The 19,749-nt window shown below is 49.8% G+C and overlaps 1 protein-coding gene and 1 long non-coding RNA gene across 2 annotated transcripts in view; one reads left to right on the top strand and one right to left on the bottom strand.

Moving 5' to 3' along the window:
- Erich6 (glutamate rich 6) overlaps positions 1-1,543 on the top strand; it is a 33,330-nt gene extending 31,787 nt beyond the window's left edge. The window contains exon 15 of the mRNA XM_027933861.2: positions 1,280-1,543. Within this exon, the coding sequence (XP_027789662.2) occupies positions 1,280-1,543 (264 nt within the window). The remainder of the gene's footprint in view (positions 1-1,279) is intronic.
- A 7,954-nt stretch (positions 1,544-9,497) lies between these two features.
- Positions 9,498-17,873, bottom strand: LOC139706725 (uncharacterized). Its single transcript, XR_011708366.1, has 2 exons — positions 17,751-17,873; positions 9,498-10,132 (listed from the first exon to the last, which is right to left on the bottom strand). It is a non-coding gene; the product is annotated as an uncharacterized lncRNA (long non-coding RNA).
- Positions 17,874-19,749: the final 1,876 nt, after the last annotated feature.

Below are 19,749 nucleotides of genomic sequence, written 5' to 3'. Positions count from 1 at the left end.
CACACAAGCTGTGTGCACATCTCCGCCACTGCCTGCAAGCCCTTCTCTGTGGATGTTCCCTGAGCCTCTCCTGTCCACTCAGGCAAGAATCAGTCCCCAGAGGGGCACCTGGTTCTTAGTTGTTGGACACTGTGATACCAGTTGGGGCTTCCCCAGAATCTTCCCACTGGTCTTCATTTTGACCTGGTGGAGATCAGGTGCTGGTCTGTGCTCCTTCAGAATCAGCCTTCTCTCCTGTAGCTGCGCTCTCTAGACCAGACCACAGGAGAGCCTGGTGCCCTTCGTACTGGCTGACTCTCAGTTGCGGGCTCCTTTTTGCCTTTGAAACCTGTTTTTCTGTGTGCTCTGCCACCGGCTGCAATCTGAGCAGGGGGCTGCTGTTGGGGGCAGGAGACCTGCACAGAGCCTGGTGCAGCGTGAGCCATGGCCACCAGCGGCCCGCACAAGGGGCACGGAGAGGGCCGCCTCCCATGACCATCCCAGGGTCCCCATCCTTGAGGGTCCCCATCCTCGAGGGTCCCCCTGCCTCTTACTCGGCAGAGCTCAGGGCGTGTGTGTGCTGGGTTAGGGTCTCCGGCCATGAATCCTTACAGAGAGTCGCCTCTGTGTTTTGATTTTCAGTAATTCCTTAAAATCGTCTCTGGGGACGAGATCTCATTAGAACCATCCCCAACGTGACCTCTGAGTGGCCTTCCTGGTTTGGGGGTTGGACAGTGGACAGGAGGTTGGGACCTCTCCATTCCCCTTTGTCCGGTCGTCCTCTCCTCCCTGCTTTCCTTTCTGTGGAGGGAGGGCCAATGCAGAAAGATGCCACAGTCCTGCCTTCTGCAGGTAAGCAGTCCCTCTGCTCACGGTGACAAGCTTCTGCCCGCATTTAGAGTCCCCGCTGAGGCCCCAGAGTGGGAGAGCAGAGGCCACACAGGCTAAAGAGAGGTTCACTTGTCCCCGCCTGCAGAGATGGGGACACATTACGAGAAGTCAGGGAGGCTGGGCAGTCCCAGGTCGGCCTTCTCTGGGGCAGGACCCCCCTCTGCCCCCAGGCCGGCCTGGCACAGCCCCGGGGCGCTCCCCAGGCAGGTCTGCCCCAGCACCTCTGCGCTCCCTTCTCTGTGACCTGGTTAAGATGCTCGAGTAACTGGTAAGCGCTGGTTGCCCTCCAGCCCCAAGCGGGTCCCAAAAGGGCATTCCGCCCTTTCCTAGGGACACCACTGTCTGGCTCAGGGGTGACCACGGCGCCACTCCGCACTCTGACCCTCCTTCTCTCCCTGCTGCTCGGAAGGTGGCCCTGCCTGAGGAGATCCCAGTACTGTGGTACGTGAGTGGAGAGGACCTCTTCCTGCTGGCCAGCTTAATCAAGATCCGCAGGCTGTTCCACAGGCTGCAAGGTGGCGCAGCCTTCCCCTCGAGCCAGGTCTGGGGAAGACTGAAGCAGCCTTCCTACCTTTCTTCACTCTGTCTAAAACTACTTGCCCTCTGTCACAACTCAGGGGCAAAGAAAGATATCCTGACGACAGTCAGAGACAGAATAAAGGAAAACATTTAAACAAGGGGGAGATGCTCTCCTTTGTTTGCTATTTTCATATTTTTACTTTGCATTTACTTATGTATTTTCTTTTTTCCGTATCATTGTTTTGTTAAGGGTTTTTTGGTGGGGAGTCTCATTGGGAAGTCTCAAAGTCAGGGTACTACATGACTAGGAAATCCCCAGGTCCACACTCTTCTCTGCACTCTGAGTCCAGACACCTCCTGGTAGGGACCACTCACTGCCCAGCACCAGACAGCAGCAGAGCACCCTGGGGTCAGAGCGGCCAGGAAGGTGGGGACGGGGAGGGGCGCTGGGGAGGGGACTGCTCGCTACCTTGGGGAAATCCAGAGGTGACTCCCGCCACCCGCCATGCGAGAGAGGCTGCAGGACGTCTCCAGGAGGCCGTCACAGCATCACACCAGGCGTAGGAGCCACAGGAGCAACCTGACATGCTCCTCTCCTGCACCCTCAGGCAGGGGCGCTGGGCGTCACAACACTTAGGCAAAGCGGCAGGAATCCCGAGGGGCCTGCTGAACCTGCAGTGGCCATCTGGCAGTGCCCTCAGCTGTCAGCAAGCCGAGAGCTGGATGTGGGGGAGCCTGATGGCCTGCTAGTGGCACCTGGACCCCACTGCGCCTGGACTCCCCCAATTTGGTGCTCTGGTCTTCAAGGGAGGGAGGAATGCAGCTGGGGGGCCCACCCCTCAATTCCGAATTTGGCATTAATGTGTGACGTGAGGGACTCAGCAAAACACCAAACTCTTCCCCCTATAGCCAACAGAAGGGGAAGGATAAATGGGAGCAGGGACTGCCGCAGCCCTGAGAGAGGGCTGGGTTCACTCGTCTCCATTTACCGCCTCGGGTTTCCCTTGCTGTCTGGGAACTTGGCTAACACTGAGGATTGTTATATTATTTCTTAATTTCTACTCTTGGAATCCCCATTGCTGCCTTTATGAAAAATAAGTTCCTAGACTCATCTCTTAATCGATGCTAAGTGTCCTTTTTATTTTTGCTTCAGCCTCTTCCTTTTGATTGCTGAGTGAACTTTTAATTTACGTGAAGTGAAATATTAATTAAGCTGGAATGTATTGCGTAGCTCTAAAAAATAGCATATCATATCAAAGCCCTCACTGAAATTGGATTTTGCACATCATTAAAAACTACTTTAGGTGTGGTGCAAGGACCATAGAAGGTGTTATGAGTCTTGATTGATTGAGATTAGCAGAATAATGGACAACATCTTTCACCAAGTTACTTCACGTCAATGCCAGAATGTTATTTTAAATTACTTTTAATAAGTTATAACACTGCAAATAATAAATGTTGCTTCTTTAAAATTCACTAAAAATGAAAAGGTTCCCTGGGTGAAAAGCACTCTCAGGTAGTCCCAACGTTCGGTCTCTTGTCCTAGAAAGACAGGAAAGCCACACATACTCTGTAGAAGCTGCCCTTCACCTTTGGGGTTGCTCTTTCCCTGGGCTGCAGCAAGCAGCAGGATACCCTCCCCGGGGTGCCAGTCAGCTGACCTCAAGGGAGACAGCAGATGGTCTGCCACTGCCTTTTGGCAGGTCCCGTCAGGCCTGTGAAATGCCCACCCGTGTGCACACACAACTGTAAAATAGGCCTTGCCCAGACGATTTTGCCCAAGTAGTCTGACGTGTGTCCAGAGCACAGGTCACGGCTGAGCGAGTGAGTTAGAGGCATTTTGACTTATGGTGGTGTTTCTGGCTCAGGGTATCTTTAATTTACCATGGGCTCACTGAGATATAATATCATCATAAATCAAAAAGTCTCATGTATCTACATATGCCAATTAGTGTCATATTTCAAGATAGTTCTATTTATTTGAGGGCTTAATTATTAAAAATAAGGATAAATCTTATACTGAACATATATCTATACCAAAAATGTATTGGGTATGCCTTAAATTTTATATAGAATATCTGCTTTTCTGTGTGTCTGTTTTAGGTAATCTATGGCTGTAAAGTTGCCATATGGTAATATTGTATTAATTGAGGGAAAAGAAAACACTTTAGCTGGGTGGATTTTTCCAGATGTCATGTTAAATGTGGGAGCTGCTCTGAAGAAACGCGCCTTCCAGTCCTGACGCAGGGGGCTCTGACCCACTACTGCACTTCATAGTGACTTGAGCGTTGTCCCAGCTCTGATACCAAGGCGTGGCTTCAGGTACCTGTCCCTTGTAATCCTTCCCCTTCTGCCTTATTTGGGTAGAACTTTCTAAGAAACAGCAACCCCCGCCCCCGCCCAGATAAAAGCCCACTTCTGACTTCTGAATGTCCGTCCATGTCTGTCTGTCTGTCTGTCTGTCTCTCTCTCTCTCTCTCTCTTCAGCCTCTTTGACTTGCTCTTGCTCTCCCCTTTTGGGAGGATTGAGTTACTGATGTTCTTCCAGCTTAAAGTAGTGACAGGAACCACCGCCTCCTTTGAATCCTGATCTCAGGATTATGATTTCGTTATTACTTTGTTCATATATGTTAGATCTAATTTGTGCTTTTTTTGTACAGACAAAATGATGATCTTTTGAGCATAGATGCCCTTCAATGTAACCTTTCGGTAAAGCTATAAAAACTTTTTGCTTCAGGTAGATATGGCAGCCAAGTGTGTTTGCAAAGCCCTGTGGGGACTGAGACTTGGCAAAAGTCTCCAGTTTATTAGCCCATGCAACTCCCTCAGAACAGATGAGCAAAACGTTTTAGACGACACGCTGTCGGTAGCTTTTCCTACTAACAACAGTACTGCCGGCTCACTGTAGAAAAGGTGGACATTTCTACTTTCAAGCAGGAGAATTAGTCATGGCCAATAAGAATTTTGAAAGGTAAAATGTAGGGCTGGGGCTGCGGCTCAGTAGCACACTTGCCTGGCATGTGTGAGGCACTGGTTAAATTCTCAGCATCACACATAAATAAATAAAATAAAAGTCTATCAACAACTGTATACACACACACACACACATATATATATTTTTTAAATTTAAAAAAAAAGATCAAAAGTAAACTGAATTTCTGCTCCTCACCCCCCCCCCCCAAAAAAAAAGCCAAAGAAAATTAAACTATTATAGAACCACAAGACAGGCCAACTGAATGAAAGCCCATTATTTGTTAGTAAACTAGGAATGTATTGTGAAATTGTTAGGATTTCCATTTTCACTGATAAACTTACTACTAGTTTATTAAAAATGAATGAACAAGTTAATTAAGAAAAGGCTTTAAAAGTCTAAGTTGTTTTAATATTTATATAACATTGATAGATTTGGAATGCCAATTACAAATTCAGAAGCAAGTGTTATACTTTAATAATAATTTTTTAAAACATGAAATGTACTACATTTTTCTCCAGTTATTTTAGAAAGTACTTTAAGAGCAACTAAAAAGTAGATTTTACTTCAAAGTAATTTTATCCTGATCATTCTTTGTTTCATTTTCTTGCCATATAGTAAATACTTGTTTATTTTTTTTTTTCCTGATGCTCTCTGCCTTACTCTAGAACTGACAGAAGATACCTTTTAGGATTATATCCAACAATAAAATAATTAAAGAATACGTAAATATAAATAAAACATTAAAGAAAATACTGTGAAATGAGGAGTAAGATTGTTTCCAAAATACACCCCACAGACACTAATATCCTGGCCGATGTGGGGGTAAGATAATCTGTAGTGAAAAGATGACGAACCAGCAACACTCGTCCACAGGCCAGAGTCTCCTTCAGCCTTCGCTGGTGACAGTGAGATTGGGGATGAGGACTCTGGCTGGGCCTTCGAGGGAGTGGGTATGGTTCGCTCTCTCTAGGGAACACATGTCGGAGTTTGATCCCCGAGTGAGGTACCAGGTGGGTGGAACTTGGTTGTTTGAATTGGGCCTTTGGGCGGTCACTAGGACCAGGGAAGATCATCTGTGTGGAGCCTCTGATTGGATACTTGTGAGCAGATGAGCCCCCTCACAACATGTGTGCACACCCCGTCTCCAGCCCTGGGACACCCTGAGCTGCCCCAGACCCTGCCAGGGAGAAGGCCATGTGGCTCCTGGACCTCAGACTGGAGGATAGCCACAATAGATCTCCTTCTTGGTAACAGGCCAGTCTGTGGTGCTGTCATTAGCACACAGCCAGCCCGCAGTCTGGAGCAGGCCAGGGAAAGGGTGTGTGTCTAGGCCACGTGGAGAACCCCCAAGGGTCCCTACTGCTACTGGAGCTGCGGTCCAGCAGCAGGCCACTTGCAGAGGTGAGGGAGAGGAAGTCTCTGTTCACTCCGCTCCTCATATCCCAGCTCTTAGGTGTGGCACTGGAAAAGGAGTGACGGGCTGACATCCACCAGACTCTTCAGCAGTGGCACCCTGAGGTGCCATTTCCAACAGGTCTCTGTTAAGAAGAGGGACAACACACCAGAAAAATCTCGGCCTCTCTATCTCCTGTTCACAGGGAAACAGTGCAGCACCTGCCAGACTCTGAATGGAGCAACGCTGGGCATGTGTGCAACAGCGTGGGCTGCAGGTAGACCACCTGGCTCTCTGGAGTGGAGCAGGCACTCCATAGGAACAGGAGGTCCCCATATGCCAGGTTTTCACTCCAGGTCTGGATTCCATCCCATGCGTCCATGTGTCTATCTGTTTAATGGTCATTTACTCAGTGGTAACTTTGTACCAAGGACTAGTGAAACAAGCTAGAAACCACAGGTCCTCGACCTCGGAGAAAGAGAGACTCAAAAAAAGCCATAACAAAATAGTCAAATAAGTCACAGAAAGAAGTACTGAGACAGCACTTGCCCAACTGGGACAGAAGTCATGTGGGGGCCAAGAGGGGAGAGTCAAAGAAGGCCACAAGTCCTGATTTTAGAAGAACCTTAGGCCCTGCCCGGGAACAGCGGCTGACCCTGGGGCATGCTGGCATTGTGCAGGACACCAGCGCCTGCGGCAACCCATCAGCACCCAGGGGCTGTCCTTGACGGGGCCTCGGGAGGAGGAGAGAAGGCCTGGAGGCCCAGGCCTCCCAGGCTGGGGGAGGGGGCACCTGGCCTTAGCCAGAGAGCAGGGGTCAGCTACGGGCGAGCCAAGGTGGGCGCTCGTGGGCCCCTCAGGACACGACCCTGCGGAGGCTCTGCTCAGGATGCTCTGGGGTCCTCTGCTCTCCCCCATGTTTTCACGCAAGCTGGCAGCCCAGCACTGGGCTCTGACTCTTCGACACTCAGAGAAGCCTCCTAGGGCAGCAGCCTTGCATACATGCGAGGGCAGGCAAGGAGCAATTCGGAGGAGCAGGCTGCACTAGTCATGGAGGCGGGAAGCAAGTGGGAGGCTGCGCTGGGAAGAGAAGCCAGGTGGAGGTGGGCATGAGTTCACCACGCGGGGACAGAGGAGGGCCTCTAGGTGGGAGGAAGCAGACAAGCAGCACGTGCTCACAGTAGGGAGATGATTACCTGAAAATCCTCCACCCACATCCATCACCCTGCAAAGGCTCCACGCTCCACCCACGGCCCATTTCAGACACCGCAGGGTGGCCCTGTCCTAACCATCGCATGCAGCCTGGAGCAGGGACAGCAGTCACGGGAACGCCCACATACCTTTGCAGCAGGTGCATGTGGGCGTTGCTTCAGAGAATGCGGCACTATCTAGGAAGGGGTGTGCACAGCCAGCACAAGAGGCTCTGCCCTGCAGATGTGTCTACAGCAGCCCTGACCGTCCACCACAGGAAGAGGAGCCTCGTGTGCTCACACGTGGAATTCTGTACAGGGAAGGCGACTGGACCAGAGCTGCCGGGGCCACCCCAGCCTCTGGGCACCCTCCATTCAGTGCAAAGAAGCCAAGGCTGCAATTGGTTAATTTATGTAGTTTTAAAACATGCAAAATGACCCCACAGATCTTTCAATAGACACATTTGCATAAGAAAAGTGTAAAGAAATTCACACTGAGCCAGGCACGGTGTTGCGGTGTTGCAGGCCTGTAATCCCAGCGGCTCAGGATGCTGAGGCCGAAGGATTGCAAGTTCAAAACCAGCCTCAGCAACAGCGAGGTGCTAGTCAACTCAATGAGACCCTGTGTCTCTAAATAAATACAAAACAGGGCTGGGGATGTGGCTCAGTAGTCGAGTGCCTCTGGGTTCAATCCCCCATATCAAAAAGAAAAAGAAAAAAATACATGAGTGGACGCACACATCTGTAATCCAAGCGACTCAGGAGGTTGAGGCAAGCAGATCACGAAGTCAAGGCCAGCTGCAACAACTTAGTGAGACCCCATCTCAAACAAAATTTTAAAAAGGGGGGGATTGGAAGATAGCTCAGTGGTAGAGCACAACTAAATTTAATCCCCAGACACACACACACACACACACACACAGGAAAAAAAAAAAAGGAAAAGGAAGACACACACAGGAGGGACGGTGTCTGTCAAGTTGCACTGGAGTTCCACGTGACGAGGAGAGGCACAAAGGGCCTTATTTCTTAAGGAAGGTGGTAAGTTAAGGGACCTTCATTATGTATGCTTTGTATATATACATATACTTAAATATGTGTGTGTCCATATATGTGAACATATGTATTTGTGTGTCTATATGTGTGTCTCTATATGTGTGACTGTGCATATATGTATATTTGCATACATAAAATCTGTTCCCCCACCACCACCACCACTGGTACAAGAGATCAAACCCAGCAGTGCTCTGTCACTGAACTATATTTCCAGCCCAAGACATGATCATGCTAAGTTGTCAAGACTGGCCTCAAATTTGTGATCCTTCTGTCTCAGCCTCCTGCATAGCTGGGATTGCAGGTGGGCACCACCGTGCCTGGTTCTTTTTAATATCTGAAAGTGTTGTTCTTTCCTTTTTAAAAAGAATATCTAGAAGGAAGCAATCAGACATACAAAAGACACTGGAAGCAGTTGTTGGGGAGAAGTAAGTAAGTCCATGAAATAGCAGAGGCTTTAGCTCAATTCTTGAAAGAGTAGGGAATCAGGCCACCAAGGTTGTAATTTAAGATTTCTTTTCTCTTTAAAGAAAAAGTAAATGTCCTTTAATACAAAATGCATTCATATTTTTAAAAAATTTACTCTGTCAGAATTTCCCAGACAGAGCCAGATTCAGAATTTAACGATTACCTGAAAATCCTCCACCCACATCCATCAAGTGCACAGGTTGCCTGGAACGCGCACACGGGCAGCGACACACCATTGCTGTGCTTCCAGGTTGTGCACACTGGCCGCTTTGCCCGGGGCTAACTCAGGCCAGACCCACACACCTCCATTCTGCGTGCCATTCAGCGGGGAGAGAGCATAACCCAACCCCATCTGCACAAAATCAGATGACGCTTTGGGACTACTCCATGACCACAAAGTAGTGTCAGGATTTTCTGCAGATCTGTAACAAAATAAGAGCCAGGAGGTAGGAAAAAAATAACCCTCCTTCATCCGCACCATGCTTCCAGCCGAGTCTCACCAAAACCCTGCTCACTTCCAACAAATACGCCAAGCCTGGAAGAGGGCAGCTGCAAGTAGCTCTGTGCTAGGGTGCGTGCCCAGCACTGGTGAGGCCCTGGACTTCATCCCAGCAAGGCACACAATTATGGGAAGTGCCTGAGGTCTCCCCTTTAACCAGGAAAGGGAGTCAGTGAGCCCAGGTCTCAAAGGTCCTTCCCTCGGTTCTTTGCCCAGGGCCTAGGCCCAGAGGGCAGTGTGCCCCCAAGGCCCTCCACCACCCGCTGTGTGCCCTGTGGCAAGCCACCCTCCAGGAGCCCTAGTGCCTTCACTTCTCCTGGTTGCAGCACCTGACTTAGTTGGAGCTGCTCTAGTGAACCACCATGAGTGGTCGTGATCATTTCTAGTCCTGGAGACTGCAAGTCAGGTCAGAGGGCAGCAGGCACAGGCTCCGGGCTTTTCTGAGCCACAGACTGCCACCTTCCCACTGCGTCCTCACAAACTGGCTTTGTAAGATGCACTGCACTACGAATGGAAGACACTACACGACACAAATCACCGGAGAGGTTCTGCTTTATTACAAAAGGCTGTGGGTTTATATAGACCTAAGAAGAAGTGGCAGGGCTGAGGTAGATAACGGGTCACCTGTTTATTATCAAGCTCTTCCATATGTCAGTTCCGGAGCCCAAGAAGTTAATTCTTATTGGGGCTAAGGTTTCCCACCCGCAGGATTTGAACATTGGCGCCGGCGGGAACGTTTCGCGCCAGTGAAAGAAAAAAGAGGAGAAAGAGGGTCGTTAGGCGCCATGTTGGGGTTTTTCTCTGGGGTGCTGCTTCCGTTATATGTTTTCCCAACATTCCTCCCTTTTTGTTTTCTTAGGAATTGGGGCGTCGTTGGTCAGATCTGGCTGTTTCCGGCTGTGCGGGGGCGGCGTAGGGCCTAGAAGGGGAAGTGGAGGAATGTTCGGGGGGCAGGTCTGGGGATATCATGGCAACCAGAAATAAAACCCAGTGGCTATAGACAGCTACTTCTGTAGGGGTGAAGTCTATGAAAGTTTCCTGAAACCACAAGTCGTCGATGGCATCGAACCAGTCCTGGATGGAAGAGATAGTTGGTGTCAGCCACTGGTCCTGTAGCAGAGACTCTAGAAAATACTGGAAGCGTTGCCTTGACATGGCGTCACCAGCACCTGAAGAAGATCAGAGCGAACAAAAACAGGATGAAGATAAAAATTAAAGCAAAGGTTAGTTTTGGGCAGAAGTTCCATGTTGGAGGACTGACAGAGAAGAGACCAAGGGCCATGAGGAGGCTTAAAAGGACATAAAGACTCAAGAATCCAGGATGGCAGACTAAGAGTTTCTCCGGGCTCATTGTCTCCCGCTGTCCGATGTCCGTTGCATTCCATCGCACCTGGTAGTGAGCTTCAGCACTGAGTGAGCTGTTCTCTTGAAGATGTTGGGGGTTCATCGGTCATCAGAGGCTGGTAGTACCTAAGCAGAAGCTGGTTGAAAGTTTGGTTAGAGATCTTCCGTAATTGGCCCTGTAGGAAGCGAAGCAGACAGGGCAGGAACAGACACATCAGGAAAAGGAGACATATGGGCCCTAAAAGAGGCAACAACCACAACTGGAAGTGGGCTAAAAAGAAGGTGGCAAATGGGTTTTGGTTTGGTGGATTTTTCAAAGAGGTAGCCAGGTCGGTGAGCTTGACTACATTAGTTTCCACAAGGCCCGATTCATTGATGTAGTAACAGCATTCTTCCCTCAAGAAGAGACAGGTTCCACCTTTTTCGGCTGTAAGTCTATAGCTTGTCGATTTTGAAGAGTAACTTGAGCCAAGGATGTGACCTGCCTTTGTAAAGATGCTAGAGAGTCTGCCGTAGAAGTGAGCGCTTGCTCAAGTTTAGAACTTAAGTCCTGTACAGCCCATAAGGAGTGTCCTAGAGCTCCACCAGAAATTCCTGCTCCCGCCGCAGATGCAGCCAGTGAGAGACCCACCAGTATTGGAAGGAAAGCAGCCCGCTTATTCCACACTGGGGGAGACAAGAGGGCCTGCACTTCAGCTGGGGTATAGAGAGTCAATTGCGGGACAAGCGTCACCAGTATACATGGGGTAGAGGTGTTGGTGAATAAGATAGTGATGAGAGAACCACTACACCAGAAGAATGAGCCAAGTGGTGCATAGAGGGTGAAGTTAAAGGTGATGTTAGAGTGGTAAAACTTAGACTGGGAGACACCCAAGCCCAGGAGGCAGAGCCGGGGAATCACAGTATGGTTAGACTCCTCAGGCTCCCATAATGGAGCGTCGGGTGAAAGGGTTCGGAGAGAACGGCGAGCAGATGGAGTGGAGAAATTTGAGAGGTCAGAAGCCGAGAAGTTCAAGGGAACCGCTACAAGCAAAGGTCGAGTCAGAGAGGCGCATAAGTAGCAATCAGTTGGTGTAATGGCGGGGAGGGTTAGATTTAAGAAGGTTACAGTTTCAGTAAGTAGTTGTAGCCATGAATACTATGGTGGACTCCCGACATTAGGCTCATATGGATCCTGTATGGAGTCTAACAACTGCTGTTCGGAATGCTTTATGTCAGTAGAGATTATAGCTACTGAGGGCTGGGAGGGTTGAAGCTCTCCGGAGATGGAGATGGAGCCACAGGGGGTGGAAGAGGATATGTCACAGAAGAAGGAAGCATTTACCCTAGAGGTCCAGCGTGGATGGTTAGGGTCAGTGATAATCAATTGATAGCCCCCCGAGATCAATCTGAAATTTCCAACACAGAAATCCCCGATGCATGCACATGGGTTATGAATATTGCATGACCAGTAGGGGCACCATTTGCAGTAATCCTCTGTCTGATCATATAAGAAGCAAAGGTAAGGCCTAGTGGCTGTTTTTAAAAGTTCAGAATTCTGGGAGGAGAGGGGAAGGAAGATAGATGCATTACATCCCGTAGGGGTGCAATCAACCAAAGAAACTAGGTGAGTGTAACAAGTGCTGCCTTGGACATATGTCTCTCTGACTTTGAATCTCCAAGTATAAGAGGAGGACGATGATGTCCCCGGGAGAAGGGTGATGATTGTGAAAATACCAATTAGAAGAGTGGGAGTCATGGTAGAGTATGAGCGATTACGCGAGACAGGCAAAGCTTTAGAGGATAGTTAGGATGTGGAGAGCAGGAGTAAAGGGGAGGTCTAGGAGGTGACACTTGAGGCTCCTCTGGGGTAGTCTTGTCGTCAGCAGATGGGGCCTCCTGGTAATATGGCTTCAACCTAGAAATGTGAATCCAGTGGGTGAGACTGTTGCCTGGTAAGGAAAGTTTGGCGGCGGTGGGGGTACAGAGAATGATAGGATAGGGGCCTTCCCATTTTGGGGCAAGAGGCCCTTTATCCTCTGGGGTGTTATAATAGACTAAACTCCCAGGTGTTAAGGGAGGGGTGTTTGGAGAGGAGTCTGGGTCCGGAAGAAGCCAGTCTTGATATTTCCAGAGTTCCGAGCGGAGATGAAACAAGAGAGGTAAAGACAAATTTCGTGTGAGAGGTCCTTGTGAAATGACCAACCCAGGGGGTATAAGAGGTCTTCCTTACATTATCTCAAAGGGAGACAGTAAAGATGGTTTCTTAGGGAGAGCTCTGATCCGAAGCAAAGCAAAGGGAAGAAGTTTGACCCAGTCTAAGTTTAATTCCATTGTTAATTTGGTAAGGACTTCCTTCAGAGTCTGATTTACCCTTTCCACTTTCCCTGAAGCCTGGGGGTGATATGGACAGTGGAAATGCCACTTGAAGGAGAGGGCTTGAGAGACCTTTTGTGTGATCCTAGAAATAAACTCAGGACCATTCTCAGATTGTAGGGAAGTGGTCATACCAAACCTGGGGATGATGTCTGTCAGTAAGATTGAAGCTACAGTGGAAGCCTTTTTATTAGAAGTGGGAAATGCCTCAACCCAACCAGAGAAAGTGTCCACAAAGACAAGGAGGTATTTAGTGTGCCGTGCTGCAGGCATATTGGTGAAGTCTACCTGCCAGTCAGCAGCAGGAATATATCCCTGGGCTTGGTGGGAGGGAAATGGTTTAGGCCTTAAAGGAGTATGAGGATTGGTCCGCTGACAGATCTGACAATTAGAGGCTATATTCTGTAGCATGGCTTTGTCAGAGGGGGTGAGGGAGAAGAAGCTCTGTAAAAAGAGGGTCAAAGACTGAGAATTGGAATGGAATAGAGTATGGAGGAACTCAAAAAGATCCTTGTTCTTACTGGAAGAAGTAGGGGCTTCAGATGGACAGTCTAAAGCGGCCATTATATGTCCCCCAGGGGGGTCATAATTGGAAGTGGTAGCAGCTATTTGTGCAGCCTGGTCAGATTTGGTGTTGCCCTCAGTGATAAGAGAGCCGTCCTTCTGATGGGACCTACAATGGACAACTCCCAACTGGGTGGGTAAGTGTGAGGCCTCTATCAAATTGGTTATAAGAGCCGAATTAGTGATCGCATTACCTTTAGTGGTAAGTAGGCCTCGCCATACTGCAGCATGGGATAATAGAATATGGAACACATATTTTGAGTCAGTATAAAGGGTGAGGGATTTGCTCCGTGCTAGGAGGCAGGCACGAGTGGCTGCTACAAGTTCGGCCTGCTGGTTGGTAGTTCCTGAAGGCAGAGCTTTGGCCTCTATAATCTCAGTGGCCGAAACTACGGCGTATCCAGAATAATGAGTGCCATTCTGCCTAAAGGAACTGCCGTCAGTGAACCAGATAAGGTCAGGATTGGTGAGTGGTCCCTCAGAAATGGAAGAATGACAGGGGAGGAAATCATCAAAGGTTTCCAAGCAATTATGAGCTGGTGTGTTAGATGTGGGGGTCGTTGGGAGCAGTGAGGCAGGGTTCAATGCAGAGCAGGGGAGGAACGTAATATTAGGGTTTTCCGGAAAGGAAGTTAGGAGCGACAGGACTCTGGATGGAGGAAGGGTTTGAAGGCCCCTATAAGCTAAAAGATCCTTCAAGTGATGTGGGGAGTGGATAGTTAAAGGGGCCCCGAAAGTCAGCTTAGAGGCTTGTTTGTGTAAAATTTGTCCAGCAGCCAGAGCTCTTAAGCAAGGGGCCCACCCACGGATGGTAGGGTCTAATTGTTTGGACAAATATGCCACAGGTGCAAATGTAGGCCCATAATTTTGACCCAAGACCCCAAGTGCTTGCCCCCCTTTTTCATGGACATATAGATGAAATGGTCTTGAAAGATCAGGAAGGTGAAGGGCGGGTGACTTTAAGAGGAATTGCTGAAGTCTGTGAAAGTGGTAGCGGGGGGAGGAGGCAAGAGATTCACCAGGGGGTCCCTTTACTAGGTCATACAGGGGTTTGGCTAGAAGAGAGTAATTTGGGATCCAGACCCTAAAATAACCTGCTAGTCCTAGGAATGATAGTATTTTGGCTTTCGTATGAGGCACCAGAAGATTAGAGAGGAGTTGCCTCCTATCCAGTGGTATTTCCTTTTTTGCCTGGTGTAAAACGAAAACCAAGTTAGGTGACAGAAGACTGGGAAACCTGGGCCTTGTGGGGAGACACCCTATATCCCTTATCTGCTAGGAAATTGAGAAGCTGGGTGGTGTGGGATTGAGAGTGTGCCCAAGAGGGACTACATAGAAGAAGGTCATTGACATATTGAAGGAGAGTAGAGTCAGGGCAGGTGGGGTGAAAGGATGTGAGGTCCTGGGCAAGAACCTGGCCAAAGAGATGGGGGCTATCCCTGAATCCCTGTGGGAGGACAGTCCAGGTAAGCTGATGAGAATGGTGGGTGTGAGGGTCAGTCCATGTAAAAGCAAAGATATCCTGAGATTCTGAGGACAAGGGAATAGAAAAGAAGGCATCTTTTAAATCTAGGACCAAGAAGTGGGTGGTAGTAGCAGGGATTTGAGAGAGGAGGGTGTAGGGGTTGGGCACTAGCGGGTGGATGGGGACCACAGAGGAGTTGACGAGGCGAAGGTCTTGAACCAGCCTGTAGGACCCGTTAGGTTTCTTAACTGCCAGAATGGGGGTGTTGAAAGGAGAGTGTGTAGGCCTAAGATACCCCTTCCGTAATAAATCCTGGATGATGGGTTCTAATCCGAGGAGGGCTGTGGTTGTGAGTGGATATTGTGGTTGACTAATATATCTTGAAGGGTCCCGTAAGACAATATGAATAGGACTGCATTTAGCCATAGAGGGTGTGGTTGTGTCCCAAACCTCAGGATTAACTGTGGGAGAGTGTATGATGAAGGTGTATCTGTCCCTAGGATCATCATGAGGAAATGAGAGGCGGGGAAGATGGAGGGTGATATGTGGATGGTGACCTTCAATAAAGAGAGTATGTCCCTTCCCAGAAGGGGAATGGGGCAATGGCTCATAACGAGAAAGGAGTGTGTGAAGGACAAAGGGATCCCTGCATATAACATGATAAGGGGGGTGTTTTTCGAGGGAAAATCTGTTTACCTCCTACCCCGACAATAGGAGTTTTTGAGGGTGTGGTAGGACCCCAATATTCCCTCAAGACTGAAAATGTGGCACCAGTATCTAAGAGGAAGGTAATGAAGCATCCATACACTAGAAATGTGACCCTAGGCTCTTGCTTCTTGATGGTAATAGTCGGGAGGGAAGGCCCAAGGCTCAGTCAATCCTCCTTTGCCAAGCCCAGAAGAGGCTGGGGTTGTGGGGCGGCTGACCAACCTCCCCTCCAGGTTATTGGGCAGTCTACCCCCCAGTGTCCCCTTTTGTGGCATTTTGGGCAGGGGGTGGAAGGTATCCTTGGCGAAGGACAATCCCTGGCCCAATGTCCCTCCTTACCACATTTGAAGCAAGCTCCAGGGGGTGTCTTATTGGGACGGCGTGGTGATGACCTTCTCTGAATGACCTGGGCCAACATTTGGAATTTGGCATTTTCAGCCCTCTGCCTACAACGTTCGCTTTCATCCTCTCTACTATGGAACACCTTGAAAGCGACCCCGGGGATTTCGGTCTGAGGAGTAGCAGGGCCCTGTTCAAACTTCTTAAGCTTGGCTTTAATGTCAGGGTAGCTTTGGGCCAGGAAATATGTCATTAAGACATGACGACCATCAGGGCTTTCTGGGTCGAGGTTTGTGTGCTGCTGGAGGGCCTTGCTTAGTCTATCCAGGAATTCTGAAGGTGTTTCTTCCTTCTTTTGAATGACCTCCTGCACCTTTTGAAAATTAACGGCCTTGCGGGTGGCCTTTTTTAGGCCCGCCAAGAGGCAGGATGCAAAAAGGTCATGAGACTGTAAGCCTCCAGGGGTATTGTAATCCCATAGAGGATCCTGCTCTGGGACAGCATGAGGGCCTGTGGGGTGGTTGGGATTGGTCCTATGATTTTCATCAGCATGGGCTTGGGCTAGCTCCCAGACCCGTCGCCTTCCTCAGGAAGAAGTCTATTGGCCAGGAGCATGTAGATGTCGTGATGGGTAAGGCTGTATGCCTGCAGGACCCATTGGAACTCCTAAATGTAAGTGGTGGGATCAGTGGTAAATGAGCCTAACTTCCTCTCTAACTGAATAATGTCTGACATGGAGAAGGGCACATGTACTCTAATAACACCCTCAGGACCAGCTACCTCACGAAGGGTTGCAATCGTCATGGGAGTAGGAGGGGGTCCCTTAGACCTGGTGACAGGAGGACTGAAAGAGGTAGTTGGCGGGGGACAGGAAGGAGAGGGAGGGGAAGGGGATGTCTCAGTGGAGGAGGAGGAGGGACCAGTGGAAGAGAGCGGCGGGGGAGGGGGATGAAACGGAAGGCTGAGGATCGGTGGAATCAGGCGGAAGAAGTGGAGGGTGTAGCGGGAGAGGAGGGACGGATGGGGCTGGGGGATAAGGTGGGGGTTCATCTGCTGGGTCAAATGAGGAAGAATCTGCGAAGTCAGGGGAAGAAGTAGGGGAAGGGAGGGGTTTACAAGCAAGGAGGACCTGAGAGGGAGAGCAGGAAGTGCAGAGGGCGGGGTGTTGGGCGAGAAGGCTAAAACCTTCAAAGTATGGGACCTCTCTCCATTTTTTTTTGGCTCAGGCAGTAGTTAAGATCCTGAAGAAGGTTTGGATCTAACGAGCCTTCTGGAGGCCAATGATTGTCGTTATCTAATGGATATGCGGGCCAATCTTGGGTTCAGAATCTGATAAGAATTTTGGGCTTGAGGTCCAGGGAGAGAGAGAGTAGCCAAATTCTTAAGGAGACACTTGAGTGGTGAGGTTTCAGGTATAGACGAGGAGGCGCCCATAGTTAAAGAGTGGAGGAAGGGACAGCAAAGGGAGAAAAAGAATTAACCCGGGCCGTAGGGTAGGGGCTTCCTGGAAGCATAGAGCAGATGGAGGGTCATGTGGGTGTCCCCGAAGTGACCAGTCCACTGCGAGTAGGCACAGAGGGCACAGCTCGGTCGTCACCGATGAAGTGCAGTCTGTGTGACCCTGTAGGGTCGAGGCTGCGGGCAACCTGACATCAGGAAAGTTTTTCGACCGGAACGAGACAGTCAAGGAAAGAAGGGACAGAGCTCCAGCAGAACCTGCAGCTCCAGGCTGGAAGTTCAGCTCTGGGCTGAACACAGCTCCAGCAGGGCGAGTTCCTTTGGGAAGCGGCTTCCGCGGAGGAGGAAGAGACCAGGGAGCCTCTCGTGTAAACCCAGAAGCCTCACGCCCCAAAGGGAAGCAGGTCGCCAGAGGGTCCACTGCGACCAGTGAAGGTCTTAGTGGGGTGCATTCCCTCCTCCCTACTGGGTGTCAGGAGCATTGCGGACGATCACGGTAGCGTTTCCTGCTGCTAGCCCAAAGGGAGTTGGCAAGCCGGGGAGGGGGAACTTACCTAAACCCGATCAGTGGTGAGTGCAGGGAGCCAGCGCCCAAGAAGACAGACAAGGGCGAAATGTGTCGTTGGTGACGGCAGTGGTGGAGACGGGGCTCGGTTTGTCGAGCACACCGTCTCCCAGGTTTCGGCACCACTGTAAGACGCCGCACCACACTACAAATGGAAGACACCACACGACACAAATCACCGGAGAGGTTCTGCTTTATTACAAAAGGCTGTGGGTTTATATAGACCTAAGGAGAGGTGGCATGGCTGAGGTAGATAACGGGTCACCCATTTATTGGCAAGCTCTTCCATATGTCAGTTCCGGAGCCCAAGAAGTTAATTCTTATTGGGGCTAAGGTTTCCCACCCGCAGGATTTGAACATTGGCGCCAGCGGGAACATTTAGCGCCAGTGAAAGAAAAAAGAGGAGAAAGAGGGTCGTTAGGCGCCATGTTGGGGTTTTTCTCTGGGGTGCTGCTTCCATTATATGTTTTCCCAACAGGCTTCCTTCCACAAACCCACCAATATCCAGGGACCACTGGCCCCCTAGGCCCCACCTCCAAATACCACCATATCAGGGACTAGGATTTCAACTTATGAATTTGGGGGATGCAAATGCTCCAGCCACAGCATGGAGTGCCCTCTAGAGAGGACATGGTGTGGTGCCTGGCCTGATGTCACTGAGCTCAGGGACAGGACAACTCACCAGCAGGCACAGTCCTCAACAAAGCAGGGGATGACCCTGCCCCTCCTGAGGGTTACTAGAAGCAGAGGTAGATGACTGAGTGAGGTTGGATAATTAGATGAAAGGGTTAATTGAAACTAAAAAGTGACATCAGAATGGAATGATTTAATTACTTGTATTAAAAGTATTAAGAATAGTAGAGGTAACTCTTCCTGACTAGGACATTGGCTTCCCTTTACCAACAGAGAGCGGATAGCAAACACAGTGGCACAACTGCTGTAAGCACAGGTAAATGTCTGCAGTGTACATCAATCTCAAAAACATGAAGTTGCAAAGTATGGGTCAATTTCTGCTTTTCTTATTACAGTTGCCCAGGAAAACAGAGACTTAGGTTAAAACAAGTTACATGCCAGGGGATGGTCCTTGCCCCCCACCCCCCAAGGAACCTAAACTGCCCATCCGGACCAGTGACCTGCAAACTATGTCCTTCTCCTGTCCTTCCCTGTTAAAAAAAAACTGATGGGCGCTGCCCTCCCTCACCCATTCTTCAGTTTATCTGCAACTCATCATGGGGGGGGGGGGTGGCGCCTGTGTGCCTAGCTCTGTTCAGTGAGTCCCCATGGAGGAGGGTTCACCTTCTCTCTGCAATGTGGAGATGAGCCCCTGGGCAGAGAAGGCATGCTCAGTCTCGGCTGGCTTTTAGAGAACCCACAGCAATCTATCATGAGGAACCAATGCCCAGGGCTTCACACCCGAGGCTCCTGTGACCCAGAAAGATCACTAAATGAGAACCTCCTCAGGGGCAGCTTTAACTGAATCTCCAGGGTGAAGTTCATGCCCAAATACGATGGCAGGCCTGACACCCCGCACAGTGAGGGGCTCCAAGGGAGTTCTTTTTGATCAGGGAGCAGGTACCAGGACTCATTCTCTCTTTCTCTCTCTCTCTCTCTTTCACACACACACACACACACACACACACACACACACACACACACACAGAGAGAGAGAGAGAGAGAGAGATAGCCCAGCTTCACCACTGGGATGGAAACAGATTCCCTTGCTATTTTGGGCCCCAGGCTTTCTGAGCTGACACTAAAAAACTGCGTGCATGTAAGAGTACAAAGCATCGTGTAGACACACACAGTGAAAGAGCTATGATCTACAATAAACACATCTGTCCTCTCAGAGTTACAGTGGTGTGTGAGAACACAGCGACTCTCCCCAGGCTGCAGCATTCGCAGTCTTGCTCACTAGCCACCTCATACCTGAGCGTCAGCAGGCTCGGGGCACATCTCCCATTCCACCAGCCCCAGAACACTGGCAATCA

This window comes from Marmota flaviventris, chromosome 8 (genome assembly GCF_047511675.1).
Source record: "Marmota flaviventris isolate mMarFla1 chromosome 8, mMarFla1.hap1, whole genome shotgun sequence".
Taxonomy (NCBI): Eukaryota; Metazoa; Chordata; class Mammalia; order Rodentia; family Sciuridae; genus Marmota; species Marmota flaviventris.
The sequence above is the reverse complement of the archived record's forward strand: the minus strand, read 5'-3'. Positions and strand labels throughout refer to the sequence as shown.